General features: G+C 38.4%; 1 protein-coding gene across 2 annotated transcripts in view; it reads right to left on the bottom strand.

The window, feature by feature from the left end:
* ssbp4 (single stranded DNA binding protein 4) overlaps nucleotides 1–14,086 on the bottom strand; it is a 105,566-nt gene that overhangs the window by 6,776 nt on the left and 84,704 nt on the right. For both annotated transcript variants that reach the window (XM_032572018.1, XM_032572019.1), the window contains exons 6-9: nucleotides 5,584–5,667; nucleotides 3,345–3,471; nucleotides 2,584–2,651; nucleotides 1,468–1,532 (exon numbers count right to left, since the gene is read on the bottom strand). In XM_032572018.1, the coding sequence (XP_032427909.1) occupies nucleotides 1,468–1,532; nucleotides 2,584–2,651; nucleotides 3,345–3,471; nucleotides 5,584–5,667 (344 nt within the window). The remainder of the gene's footprint in view (nucleotides 1–1,467; nucleotides 1,533–2,583; nucleotides 2,652–3,344; nucleotides 3,472–5,583; nucleotides 5,668–14,086) is intronic.

Raw genomic sequence — 14,086 nt, 5'->3', positions numbered from 1 at the left:
ATGGAACCACTTGGGACAACTTGGTTTCAAAAACACACATTCTTACAGCAATCCTGTTTTTTATTTTTGAAGAAACTTTAAAGAAAAATGCGATAAATTTTTCCTTCTACTCTCTTTCTTTTATTTAAAGCTGTTTAGACCCCAAAACAGCCTCCAACAACTGATTGACACGTCGATGGGCAACTTTGACTAAGCTTTAGCAATCTTTTCAACAACATCAATAAAAAAATGTTTCTTCATTTTTATATTAAGTATGTTATGCCTCCAGGCTCAATTCTAGATCCAAAGTTTTTTTCTCCTGTTCATACAATCTATAAACAATCCTTAGTTGCTATTAACATTTGTACTGGCATCACTTTATAATTACACTATACTTTCACATAATTTAAAATGTTTAAATGTTAATTAGCCTTTCGGGTCATCTTTGTGGACATACATGGACAAAAGTCTCCCTCTTCAGAAGCTAGTCTTCTTTTTTCCTCCAAGAAAATATTTTGCGCACTTCTTGTGTTTTGATCTCGAATTGGTTTGCAAAAAACACCCTCAAAAACATTAGCCGCTTTCCAGTCATCAAATCAAGCATTTCATAGATGAGAGAGGACATTTAAAGGGTGGCAGCAAATAAACCAAATTCATCTAGCAGGGTGTTTGTTGCTGTTTTGTTTAGGAGTAATGTAGGTACCAAGCGTAACAGGTTCAGTCTTGTTTTTATCACCTGAATATTTCAGCAAAACCTCTGAATAACCCTGAATCAGAGTGAGTTGGGATGGATCACTTTGCTGTTGGGAAATTTTTATCCTGTCCCCTACCAAGTTCGAACTCAGTGGGGGTTTGTTGGATTTACATTTCTCTAAATCACCATGTAACTTGTTAAAAAAAAAAAAAAAAACCATTACAAATACAGCAAAATTATTAATACCACCAGTAGATTTAGGTTCATATTATTTATTTCCACTAGCATGTTTCACCTTAGGGTACATGATATTAATGTTTTGGAGCTACCCAATTTGAGAATCTATGAAAGTAACCAAAGATTAGAGTGATGGCAAAGAGTTAGAGGTGATTATTAAACTTAAATCGGTGAAAAGATGTAAAAAAAAGTGGGTCAGCATTTTATAAAAATGATTTAATTGCTGTAAAGATTTTTCCACTGGGATTTGAGAAGAGTTTAATTAATTTTCAATATGCCATTTTAAATAAAATACAAATAATAATAAAACTACTTTTACAATGTAAACAAAACCCAACTTATAGGCCAACTCAAAATAATTTTAAATCTGAATCAACCAGAGTGTGAATTATGTTGGGCCTAAAAGTAAGTAAATAACCAAATCTACTAATCAAAATAATTTAAATGTTTATTCCTGATTACGCTGACAAAGTACTCAAATATGATTTTTATTTTTATGAAACATTTTGCTTTGAGAAAAATAAAACATCAAAAAGCTTTTCCTTCAGCCTACTAACATGTTCATCCCTGGCATCCCTGGCCCCATGGAGTTCGGAGGAGGCCTCATCCCTCCGCCGTAGTTCTGTGCAAAGAAACAAGCACACCGTCAGCTCAGAGCCCCACACCTGCTCCGTCAAAAGTTTTTGAATCCTGATGAAGGTCAGTGAGGATCATGTCTCCTCTTAACGAGAGTCTAATTACGTCCTGTGTGTGTGTGTGTGGGTGTGCGGGGGTGGGTGTGGGTGTGTTTGGGTGTGTCTGCACTCCCCTCTCGATATTTGCTTGTATGTTGTGAATATCATGGCTGCCCGGTGGGGACGTTTGGCTGCCAATGCATGTTTATATTCGGGTATGTGTGTGTGTATGTGTGTATGCGTGTAAGGGGTTCAGGCCACAGATCTGCTCCACCAAAGGAAGAGTTTTGTTCAGCAGACGATTACACTTGTCGAGCAGATGCCACACCAGCTGCTGCCGTTCTCTCTGCCAAAGTCGGAGAGTCAGGGTGGCACACAGAGGGGCTGAAGGGCACAGTGTGGGTGTCTTTGTCTGAGATAATGTTTTAAAATGTGAGGTAGAAGGGCACAGAGCAAAAAACATCTCTTCTAATCAGAATTCAAAAGAAAATTCATCAGTAGATTCATCTACTGATGAATTTTCTGAGCATCTGGAGCATTACAATACAGCAAATTCAGTGAAATCAAAGTTATAAAGGCAAGTATTAATCTTGGCTCCGGTTTTGGCTTATACCAAAGCATCTGAAATCAGCAGCTACATCTACCCCGTATAACTGGTGTTAGCAGGGTGGGACATCTGGTCAGAGCCAAGGTAATCATCAGGGCTCTTCTGATATTTACAAGCAAACTTATGAGGCTGGTCAAGCCAAATACACCCATTGTTTATAGGTCGTTGCTTTAAAATGATCACTGCTTTTATGGAAGCACTCAGTAAACGGCCGCCAAATGTTGGCCTGGCTTGTAAACTGACAACAGCTCGAGCACAAAAATGACACTGCAGAGCAGCTGGATGGAGAATGGGCTTTACTGGAGCATACTATCCCATGTCGTTACTTCTTTTGGCAACAGTTATGTGGGTCCTTCACAACAATAATGTTCATGCTGCGTGTTATAAACTACCTGTGGGCCCATGCCTCCCATTCCTCGTGGGGGGTTCATTCTCATCGGACCTCCCATGTTTGGATGTCCTGTTGTGGCACACAGAGGGTGTTGGAGCAGGAGTGCAGATTAGAAGCACAAAAACTACATGAAATGTTCATATTCAGACGATAAAGACGCGACTCCAAAGTAAAAGAAAAATAATCCATGCCACATTTATCTCCAGTTCTGGTAAAGATATGTGAAAGCCTTAAGATAAAATGATCTTTTATTTGAAATTGTATAATTTCAACTGGAAAATTGGGATAAAATCTAATATTTAATTTGAATACATTCATTAGTGCCAACATGGCATTTTTAAAATATTTTATCACAAAACTCACTGAAGGCAGAATGATTGGTTTCCCCCAAAAAATCCTATACAAAAATGCAATTTATGCCTTATTTTATACGTTTATGAAAGTTTCTAGGGACTTTTAATTCTCCTATCTTCTCCTAAAAATAGAAAAGACAAGAGGCACATGCCTTCAAGTAAACTAGACACATTTTGAAGTGTCACAAACTAAGTTGAATGATTAGCCAGATTTTTCTTCTCATCACACACACTGAAGACGCTGGTAAAGCAGGTAAAAAAAATCTCTGAAGCTTACTGCCAGAGATATGGAGCAACAAAGTCAGATTATGCTACTCCTATGTAAGATTAATTTATTTTAAAGCTTTTGGGACATCTGTACCATCAATAACAGCGGTGCATGCTGGGACGCCATTAATGTTGTCAGTACCTTGAGGTCTAGTGGGATCCAGACTGTTTGGAAGGAGGGGCTGAGAGCCCGGGATGCTCCCGGGAGGCTGGTTTGGCATTCGGAGGGAAGGTCTGGGGCCTCCTGGGTACCGTGGAGACATGAAGGGCTGCAGGATGGACAGGAAAACTCTTAATATTTTTATTTTAGAACAACCTCTAAACATGTTTATATTTCATGACGGAAATGATTTCAGTTATCCTAAGAAGGATTTCCTGACCATTGTGTTTGGGATAAAAAAAAAAATTAAACCCAGAAGCTGAAGACATAAAACAAGAATTACACTGAATTTGATATTAATGTTCTATTAAACCAAATGAATGAATAAGATTTGACTTGTTAAAAAATATGTATTTAATCAGGTAAATACGCTTTGATCAAGTCTTTGAGGAAAAGGAATAAATATCCTTTACTTTCAGTTAATGTGAAATATGCAATTTAATTTATTTAAGTGGAGAAAAAAATATGTTAAGGTTTCTGGGGAAAACAAATGTTTTGTTGTCAAAAACATTTGAATGTAATAAAAATGAAAACACCAATATTATAATCTGCAACTCAGAGTTACAATTGCTGAAAGAAGTGATGCATGGCATAAAACTATAAAACTGATGAGATATGAGAGAAACCACAGCATTTATTAAAAAGACAAACACAAACCATAACATGTCTCAGCGTGCTACAGCATGCTGCCAGCTTTGTCCTTAAACCCAGCCTTAGATTTTACCATAATAATGTCACAACACAGTCCAGTGACTCTGCCAGTCACGGACTTACTACTCCCTTCTTGGCTTGCTACATTAAGATAGACTCATGTTTTTGCTGGTTTTTATTAAAAACATTTTTTTGGGCTTTTTAAGTCATTTTAAAATATCAGCAGTTCATTAATTCTAGAAATAAAATCGCTATAGTATGAATAATTATTTCAAATAAGCCTCTAAACTATACTTTCTCTTTCCTGTGCAAATCTGCTCAATTATTTAATGTAAAACAGATCAAAACTGGTGCTCATTACAGCCCAAGTGGGGGTGTTTAGGGGGAAGAAACAATTAGAAAGCCTGTTTTAAGCTGCTCATTCTGGAGGTGATTTCTCTGATGGTCAGCAGGGGGAGCTATTGTGCTGGACAATGATGTGTTTTGTTTTTCGACAATTCTTAAAAATGAGAATCCTGTCGTGTCTTGGAAAGTAAGACCTCAGGTGGTAAAAGCCATCAGTATAAAGGTAGAGGAGGACGGATCAGATAGCGTAAACAGAACGATGCGAAGGCAGGGAAGTGCAGCAGAGAAAGTGAAGATGCACAGGAAAGAGGAGATTGTACAAATTCAAGCAGATAAAATACTGAGTTTAATTTAAACTTTACAGAACAATTTGCTACCATCTCCTGCAAATCAGAAAGCAGAGATACAGTGATTCTGAAACCGTAGTCTGAGCGTGGTCAGACACAAACCTGGACATTTCAACAGAGCGGTGACAAGAACAGTCCGGTGAGGACACACGTACAGAACCAGCGCTACTGAACTAGTGAATAATGTAAAGCATTACAGGCAGACGGTTAGCACTATTACCTACGAGAGTACATTGCTGCATCTACAAATACCCACATCCAGAGGGGCCATCTTTCACTGTCAAATGAGGGGAAATAGTTGTAAACAAAACCCAACCTGGAGAAACGTGGAGATTTAAACACAGACTAGAAGACAGATGTGTTCACAATCACAAAATGCAGATAAGCAAAATTTGTGTTTAAGGGGGAACTGCGTTTTCTGTGTCAGTGTGTGCGTTTGGGGCAAGCAGAGGACAGCTTATGTAATTACACTCAATGCTGGAGGCGGTGGACTGACTTACTACTGTTTTCTTACTCTTTACTCTGCCACTTCCTCTTTTCCTCTTCCCCCCTCCTCCTGCACTGTGGTAGGTTTGCACACGGAGAGCTGCACAGTGTCAGGCCATGCTGCAATATTAATGCTCTATTGATGGACTATGGGATGGTGAGTGCTGGGCTGAGAGAGAGAGGAGGCCCTCCAGATGCACCTCCGCTCCTCACAGCCAGGCCAACACAGCTAAATTATTCATCTAGTCCGCCATCCTGGATGCTGCCTGTCCCTGGCTGCCTGCACACCGAGGGACCTGGGAGTCGTTTCTTCTTTAGTGTTACCATAACTGAGTGAATGAGTGACTGTACACAGACATAACAGAGAGGAAAGTGGAAGGAAGTCGTCTTACCTGTCCATGGGGTCCCATCATGGGATTGCTGGGGTTGTGTGGTGGGGGCTGTGTGTGAGGAGAAGGCTGAGATCCTGGAGGACCCTGGAAAAGATGATGAATAAATATGTAAATAAATTGTGACAGGAGAGATGTAGGTAATTTTCAGTTTATGGAGGAATCTTGCTAATGCTGTGGCTCAGAAAAGCCTTTATTTTCCTTAGACTTTTTCATCTTATGACATGTAATAACCACAAACTAATTGATTTTATTGGGATTGGGATCTTTCCATGTTCCTCTATAGAGCTTTTGTTTGAACATCTTTTGGTGTATGTGTCTAACAGCTTTACACATCTACACACCTACATTTTTCTTTTCTTTTTCGCAAAATAGTTGCAGCTCAATCAGAATGGATGACGAGCATTCACAAGTAGCACATTTTCAGTCCCAGAGTTTCATTTTATAATTTTACTAGGACATTCCAATACATGCGTTGACTTTGAACCCTTTGTTTACATCCTCTCACAGATTTCTTTGTGAGATGCTTAGGGTTTTGTTTTATATGCTAACTCTGTTTTAAACTTCTCAACAAATTTATCCCTAAATGTTTTGCTGTGTTTCTTGGTCTTCGTTATGGTGTTAAATAAATAATATTCTCTATCAAATCCTAAATGTCCTCACAGAACAGCTGGATTTCTACTGCAATTATACCCAAATTGACTCTCTTCACAAAGTAGGTCCCTTCAGAAGTGGTTGCACAGGATTTTATTTGGGGAGATTAGAGTAAAATGTGGTGAATGCAAATGCAGGCAAATTTTGTATAAATAATGACAATATAAATATCGTATCCTTTACATTTGGGTTGGTCTATCGCCTAAAATCTATACAAATTCATTGAAGTTTTTGGTTTTAAAGTCACAACATGTGAAAAAGCTCACGAGGTGTGATCACCTTTGCACTGAATACTTTTGCAAGGGACTTCAGGTGTGTTCAGGATGATTTACTGTTAAAAAAACATTTGCATTTTCACCGTGTGAGAACTACATTGAATGGTGTAAAACAAGTTCATAGAACAACATTTCACGGTTATATATTTGTCTGAAATCCAATACAGTGAAAGTGAGCAGAGACAGCTTTTTTTTTTTTACTGCTATTTAGAGGCTTTTGAAACTTAATAAGGCTACATGTTTGCAGGGACACAAACATTCAACACAGGGGATATTATTTACACAAAGATACCCACAGAAATCTTAAAACAACAAAAGCTGTATTAAGCTTTAGGACCTTCGGTTGTTCAGTAGGACGTGTGCAGAAGCAGAATTTCCCCTGAGACAAATGCAGCCCTCATTATTCATACTGTGTTTGTCCCACTATATCAAGACAAAATGTCAGCTGCAAAACAGGCCAACTGCAGTGACCAGACGATTGAGTCACAATTGTTCCACCAATTAATAAATCAGCGCTTCATTGCCTATCACAACCGTAAGACACTGCAGTTTATTGGTTTGGCTCACATTGGATGTAGGTTAGATCCAAGCATCTCAACGATTTAAATAGTCACATTTGTACATTTTCATTTTGGCTTCCTCTTTATGTAATAATTGGAATCATGGTGGAGTATGTTGTGTAGTTTTGTACACCTGTGATTGGATTTAAATCTAAATAAACCTGATAAAAACTAGGAAATTTATACAGAACCCTAAAATTGGCAGAAGGCATATTTGCTTTTTCCATGTCAAAAATAAAAGGAAAAGGTTAAGATCAGATATACATACAAACTTATAATAATTAATAAATGTGGTAAAGCACAAGTGTTTCCTACATGAGTTGCAAAGCATAACTCGTAGCAATCCGAGAAAAGAACAGTAGAAAACAGAGTCTATGGAAAGTAGTAACAGGATGTTTGAATAAAGCTCCAAGAAAAAATAATCAACTAAAAAATGCTCAGAAGAACTCAGAAACAAAGAATTAAAAAAAAAAACTACAACTTTAATAGCCAATATGGCTGCCAAACAAATCAAAGTGAAGGTAGCTGTAGAAATAAAATACAGCACATTTTCAACTTTTAACAATCTGTATCTCATTATATCAATTGCATGCATAATAATACTGTGTAACCTTTGTTAGGGAACATGTTGCTCCAGTGTATAAATACATAAAAGCCTCAGAATGGCTCCCACAGCTTTTCAGACGTGCAGCTGGGAAATAATTTAGACTGAGGTGACATCATTCCCAGATCCAACAAGGTAAATGAAATGCAACTGGAGGCAGAACATGTGTGACAATCAGAAACTAAACACAGGTTTGGAAGTAGATATAAGATTGACTGAAAAGAAAACAAGGAAGCTAAATAAAATGTATTAACAGAATATAACATAAGAAACTAAGAAAGCACACTCGAAAAGTTAAACACATAAACAGTGTCCTGGAACTTATTATCAGTCAGCTATGCTAATAAGATGTAGGAATAATTTCTCCTTCTACTTAATTTTATTATTTAAACATTTATAATCCCAAGTTTTAGCCCATTTTAAGATGGCATACGTTAACAGAAATATTAATTCAGTGATTTTGTGAATGATTCGTCCAGTAAAATTAGCTCAATAGCTGTGATTTTGTTTCTGCCCCACAGTCACTGCATGTCCAATTTACATATGTAGCCTATAATTACCAGACAACTATCATATCTAACCTATTAGCCCAACAGGGAGTGTGCATAATAAGATTTGTCACTGACATTTACAAAGGACCACAGTAATTCTGATGTACAGGAATTATTAATAGCCAGTATGAGGTCAGATCAATTCATGGGGAATGCTGTAATCAGTGTTCAGTTGCATTAATGTGGCTAAAGGATAATTCAATGCCTTTTCTAACACAGAGTTAATCTTCCAATTTCACCTTAACCCTTTCATGCATGAATTATGATCCTTTGTGTCAGAATTTTTTTCCATTTTTAAATTTTTGTATATTTATTATTATATTTTTTATTTTTATGTGATCAATTGTAATTTTGTCCAAATACAAAGTTGTTATTTGAAAAATACATCAGTAGTATTGTTCCTTAGGGGTTATCTGATGTCACAATATTTTTTTTACTTGCAAGAGTCGTCTACAGTAGAAGGAGGGACCAGGTCTGTTCTCATGCTTTTTTGTCTGTCGGCCATATTGTATTTAACAAAAATAATTTCTTGCATTTGCAGCTGATGGCCAGTAGTTGATGGTATATTTTATGATGCATTGGTGTCCACTTCAATGGTCTGTGTGCATTTATAACATAAAAATCCACAGGAAGCACAAGAAAATGGCTTTTAGATAGCTGTCCACTGTAGTGACCACTATGCATGAAAGGGTTAAGGTACATTTGATCCAGGCAGGTTTAATATTTGTCCAAATACAGAATCAGGTGCCAAACTAAGACTATTTTGGTGAGTCAACTTCGCTTGATAAAGAAACACATTTCAATCCAAATCAAACCTCTATTTCCTCTATTTATTTCATAGAGGAAATAAATAAAGGAAAATGGGTCATATCATTCTGCAACACTGCACTGAAGACTCAATACTGTAAAAAACAGCTCCCACATTGTAGACTGACTGGATTTTTTATACAAAGTCTAACAACAACAAAAAAACAACAACTACTGAATAAAGTGATGCAGAACCAGAATGTGTTTTATCCTTTGCTTTAAGGTAACATACAGGTTTGACCATAAGTGCAACGGGGAGGGTTAAAAGGACCCTTACTATTCCTTTTTGAAGGACTATCAAGATGTTTTTCTTCTCAATGCTGAGTGTGCTTTATGCAATGAGTTTATCTAGAAGAATAATGAAAAGTATTAATGGATGCATTCTTTGCTTTTCCTCTGTTTTCCTTCCAATATGAAGGCCACTTTTTAGCTTTTCCTTAAACCCTACACGTATGATATGAGAAGCTGTGAATGATTGTATTATTCTATGATATATCCACCAACAGGCTATAGGGTGATCAAATTTGTTTTCTGAAGTTGTAATTGATACATTTCAATTCTACAGATGAGTTAAGACTCAATCCTGACTCTGAGTCAATGAACCGGAACAAAACAGAAGAAAGATGTTTGAGGAGGTGAGGGGACTAAACAAACTGGCCTAGCAGAGTTATGAAAATGAGTCAGAATAATGGCTTTTTATATTAAAGACAAGTCAAACACAATTGTAGCAAATTAAATGCAGGGGTTTCAAATGATGACATTCTGTCAGGGTTTTCCCCAGAAATCTTGCTAAGCCCTGTAGTTGGGTGCCAGGGCAGTCATTCATTCAGCGGCCCATCGTGTTTTTGAGTTAAAAAGTGTTTAAAGTTGACAGGTAATTTGAAAATATCACTTGATAATTATGTGTTATTGAAAGATTGGAAGATTAATACTTGAATACCATCTATAAGGTCTTAAAAATGCAAATATTTTAAAAAGAGACTTGAAAAAGTAAGCAATGCTTAGCCTGGTGGGGGCACAAATAAAACCTGGTGGCCCACCAGACTTATAATACACTGGGGTAAACCCTGTCTGTTTTTGGCCAGTCTCAAATTTTCTTAATACAGTTTTTACTCCTTTTTATGCTATGAATACATAAGTATATGGAAGGATGGACGGATGGATGGATGGAGTGTTAATGTCCTAATGTAGGATTTCTTACACCCTCTAAGGCAGTGTGTTGTGTTTGTAGTGAAAGATCATTTCTGGCAGTCAGATAATGATTTGCCATTTTACAGGTAGATTAAAATACATAAGTTAAGATCCTTGTTGATTTTTTTAGCATAACTTCAGAGCTGCTGACGATGTAACCCAAATGCATCTCTCAGTAAATTACACTTACTTCTGTTTTATGTAGACAAACTAATTTCTTTTTTTTTTTTTGTATGACATGACGTGTAGTTATGCATAACTCCTCTCACTTTCCTAGCCCGCCCATGGTGCCTCCTACCCAGAGTGAGAGCCATGGTGGCATGGCTGGGGGAACCTGTGGTTGACACTACAGCGGGAAACTAAATGCGGCTGACTGACAGCCTTAAACAAGCGACATCTCGCCATGCTCGTCTCAAAGCGACGTCAGCGTTGAGATCGGATGCGTGGCTGCTGAGAGAGGTGCTTCCTATCCTTCGAAAAACACTTTTCTTTATGCATTAATTCTGTTTATCTCCTTGCTGTGAGAGAGGCTTATCTGAGAAGCAGTCAAGTCGTCACTAAAGCCACTTCTTAACAAGCCACACAATGTGCGGCTTGTCAATTATTTATTTGAAGCTCTGGAAATGTTTGCTTAGTTGTACATACAGCGTATTCTGGATGTGTTGGCACAGTTCTGACATTTGTATCAGAGCCAGTGTTTTCTGCTGCTCTGTGTGAGCGTGCGTGTGTGTGTGTGTTTTGGGTGGTTAACACCAGCTGTACTGGCTCACTCTGTCTCTCAGCAGGTTCACACTGAGGCTAATGCAGCGCTGGCTCCGACTGACCTCAGAGGTTATTGTTGTTGCCAAGCCAGGCTGTATGTGTGTGTGTGTGTCTAACAAGGCGCCCCTGCGGGGGTCCGTCGACTGCACTGACCCAGCTGCGGCAGTCTGATTCTCTTTGCACACAAGCACACATGCACAGCTGAGTTTTAGTCACTTAGTTGGATGTCGCAGTGGCTTTGCTCATCCCTGACATTAAACATAAGCACAGAACGGCTCGACCCAATGCTAGCCATGAACTTTGACCTAAGCCTAAACTCACCACAATTAAAGCTGCCAGCAAGGCTTTTCTGTAAAATCAATAAAACTTATTTTGGACATATTTGATCACCTCTAGAACAATGCTGTTAGCTTTTTATTTTTGTAAGTCAATGTTCACGCAATTTCAGATCTGCCCTCTCAAAACAAGCCTCCAAGCAAATGTGCCTCTGGTGACATCACACGAGGCAAGAAGTAACTAATCAAAACTCTTGAGCACCATTTGTGTTTTTTTGGGGGGGGAGGAAGGGGGCGGTTGCAGTCAGAGACAGAAAAGTTCTTATAAAAAATTAAGCTAGTCTGAATTTTGGCCACTTGCAGTCCAACTGTTCTCTTTACTTATTTTATAATTGGCAAATTAGCAAAAAACAAAAAATATGACTGAAAAGATTAGTATAAAACAGATTCTTCTAGTCTAAAAGTCTAAAAAGCAATGTATGTTAGCGTCATCGTCCACGACTGTATCCACTTAAAAATCATACACATAAAACTGAATGTTGTCCAACTCAAACGCTTCAGATCATCAGTGGAATTTGTCGAGAATCACTTGTCCACTATAATCTTTACAAATCCCAGAGTCATCTTAACTCTTGCGCCTCTTGTGACGTCATCAACCCCCCCCCCCCCCACACACACACACAGTAGGATTATCTTTTTTTTGTTTTCTTTAAACATATTTTACTGGAAGACATCAACACCCTGAATATCTTTAGAAGTTTTGAATGTATTCTTCCATTTTTTCCCCCACTTTGATTCCACATGTTTTCTCTGATGGGAACAAATCCGAACATGCACAGATCTGTGTATGATGTGCCATAATGGAGTGCGGCTCCTTTGGCTGAGCCTCCCCAGGTTTTCCTGCCATTACATCTGAATGGGCCAGCATATGGCCTTTACAGCCCCACTGTTCCCTCCACAGGTCCCCACAGAGACTCGCCGAGAAAGAACATTTCAGCCATCACAGAGGTGTACGCGGGGCCACTTTTAAAAGTAGTTTTTCCTCATGCGTGCGTGTGTGTAAGCATGCGAGCCCTTGTGTGATGTTATTTGTGTGTTTACAGGAGAGAGCGGAAGAAGGAGGGGGACACGGGGAGCGTTAAATGAAGCAATTAATAAAATCATTTTCTACCCGGCTAAGGAGATAACAGCTTGGCACAGCACCACAAACCCATCAACACAAGCCCTCCTCACCTCCCCACCACTCATTTCGGCTTAAGGAAGACCCACACCGCTGCCCCTGATGGACCACTAACAGAGAGAGAGAGGAAGAGATGGAGAAACACCAGTTTCTTTCCCTTTCCGTTTAAAGCAGCGAACACTAGAGGGCAGTGTGTAGCTGTCGTCAAACTATAGCTCTCCCACACACACCCCAACACACGCATACATGCAGACAGAGAGCACAAAGCAGCCTGCATCATTGAACACAACAAACAAAGCCAGGAGGAACAGCACCACACACACACACACACACACGCCTACACACCCCCACATGCCCCCACATACACACACGTACACTGAATGCACTCTCATTGTCATTCCTTGCTAACATTCCAGAGAGAGCAGCAGTGGTAGCTTTAGCTCTCCTGCTTTGCTCATGGAATATACCACAAGCAGGAATACGCCATCCCGCCGGTATAGGGAGTTTTATCCCTGAGGAGAGACATGCAATAGTGACAAACATTTAAACATGTTAGGATGACACCAAATGATTTATATAAGCACAACTCTGCAGAGGTGTTAAGCTGTATTCACACTGGAGTTGACTAATTCATTGTTTCTGGAGCTGGACAACAACAAACACTGATAAACCAAACAATTCACATTTACCCTTATATATATTTAAAAAAAAATCTTTACACAACAAGAGGTTTTATGCAAATGGTTCTATGGTCTGTTGAAGGTTGTGTTTGCTTTCAATATCAAATAAATGTGGCAATGCTGTCATACAAAAACTCTGCATTCAGCCATGCCAAATGGGTTTTGTGGCAGTAAAAACAAGATTCTACGCAGACGGTCATCCATTGTTTGCATTTCACACTTGTAGGACTACCAACCTCCAAATGCAAGATATGGGGAAAAAATATCCAATGTTGTGTTTTGCGTTAATTCACCATTCACAAACTGTTGTATGTTATTAATTTCTTTTAAAAATCAAAGTTAAAGTTAGAGCTCCAACATGGACTATTTGATGTTCATCAATCACTTCTTTTTAATTAGAGAAATTTCCACAAAAGGAAAACGTTTATAGGTGACGTCATTTGTCATTAAGCATACTTGCATCATGATGTAGGGGTAGCAATCTCGTCTCTGCCAGCTAATTTGCATCACTTTGATTTTCTGTGCTTGCATAAACGATATTTCAATGTAGCCAAATTCTCGATGAAGCCGCTTCATTCACAAACCTGCTTATGTTTTCAAGGGCCAGAATATTTAAAATCTGGATTGAAATACAGCTCATTAGGGCAGATTTTTTTTTGGTTAATGAGCTTTATTTTTAGACAAACAGGAGAGAGAGAGAGAAATGGAAGACATTTCACTGGTAGATTGGACTCTTAAGAACACGTGGACATGTGTAACACCAACAAACTGAAGATCCCAAGTCTTAATTGATTTTAGATTTTGTAAATCAGCTGAGAAAGTCTTCACTCCCTTAGATTTGTAAAATATCTCTGCCTTTATCTCAGCTACACTTTTACTAATATCTTATTATTAATAATAATATTATTAATATCCTTATTTCAACAGTGCATGTCCAGAGGAGTCTACCTGGACAGGGTGCATACTG

The sequence above is a fragment of the Xiphophorus hellerii genome, chromosome 9, assembly GCF_003331165.1.
Source record: "Xiphophorus hellerii strain 12219 chromosome 9, Xiphophorus_hellerii-4.1, whole genome shotgun sequence".
Classification (NCBI taxonomy): Eukaryota; Metazoa; Chordata; class Actinopteri; order Cyprinodontiformes; family Poeciliidae; genus Xiphophorus; species Xiphophorus hellerii.
The sequence above is the reverse complement of the archived record's forward strand: the minus strand, read 5'-3'. Positions and strand labels throughout refer to the sequence as shown.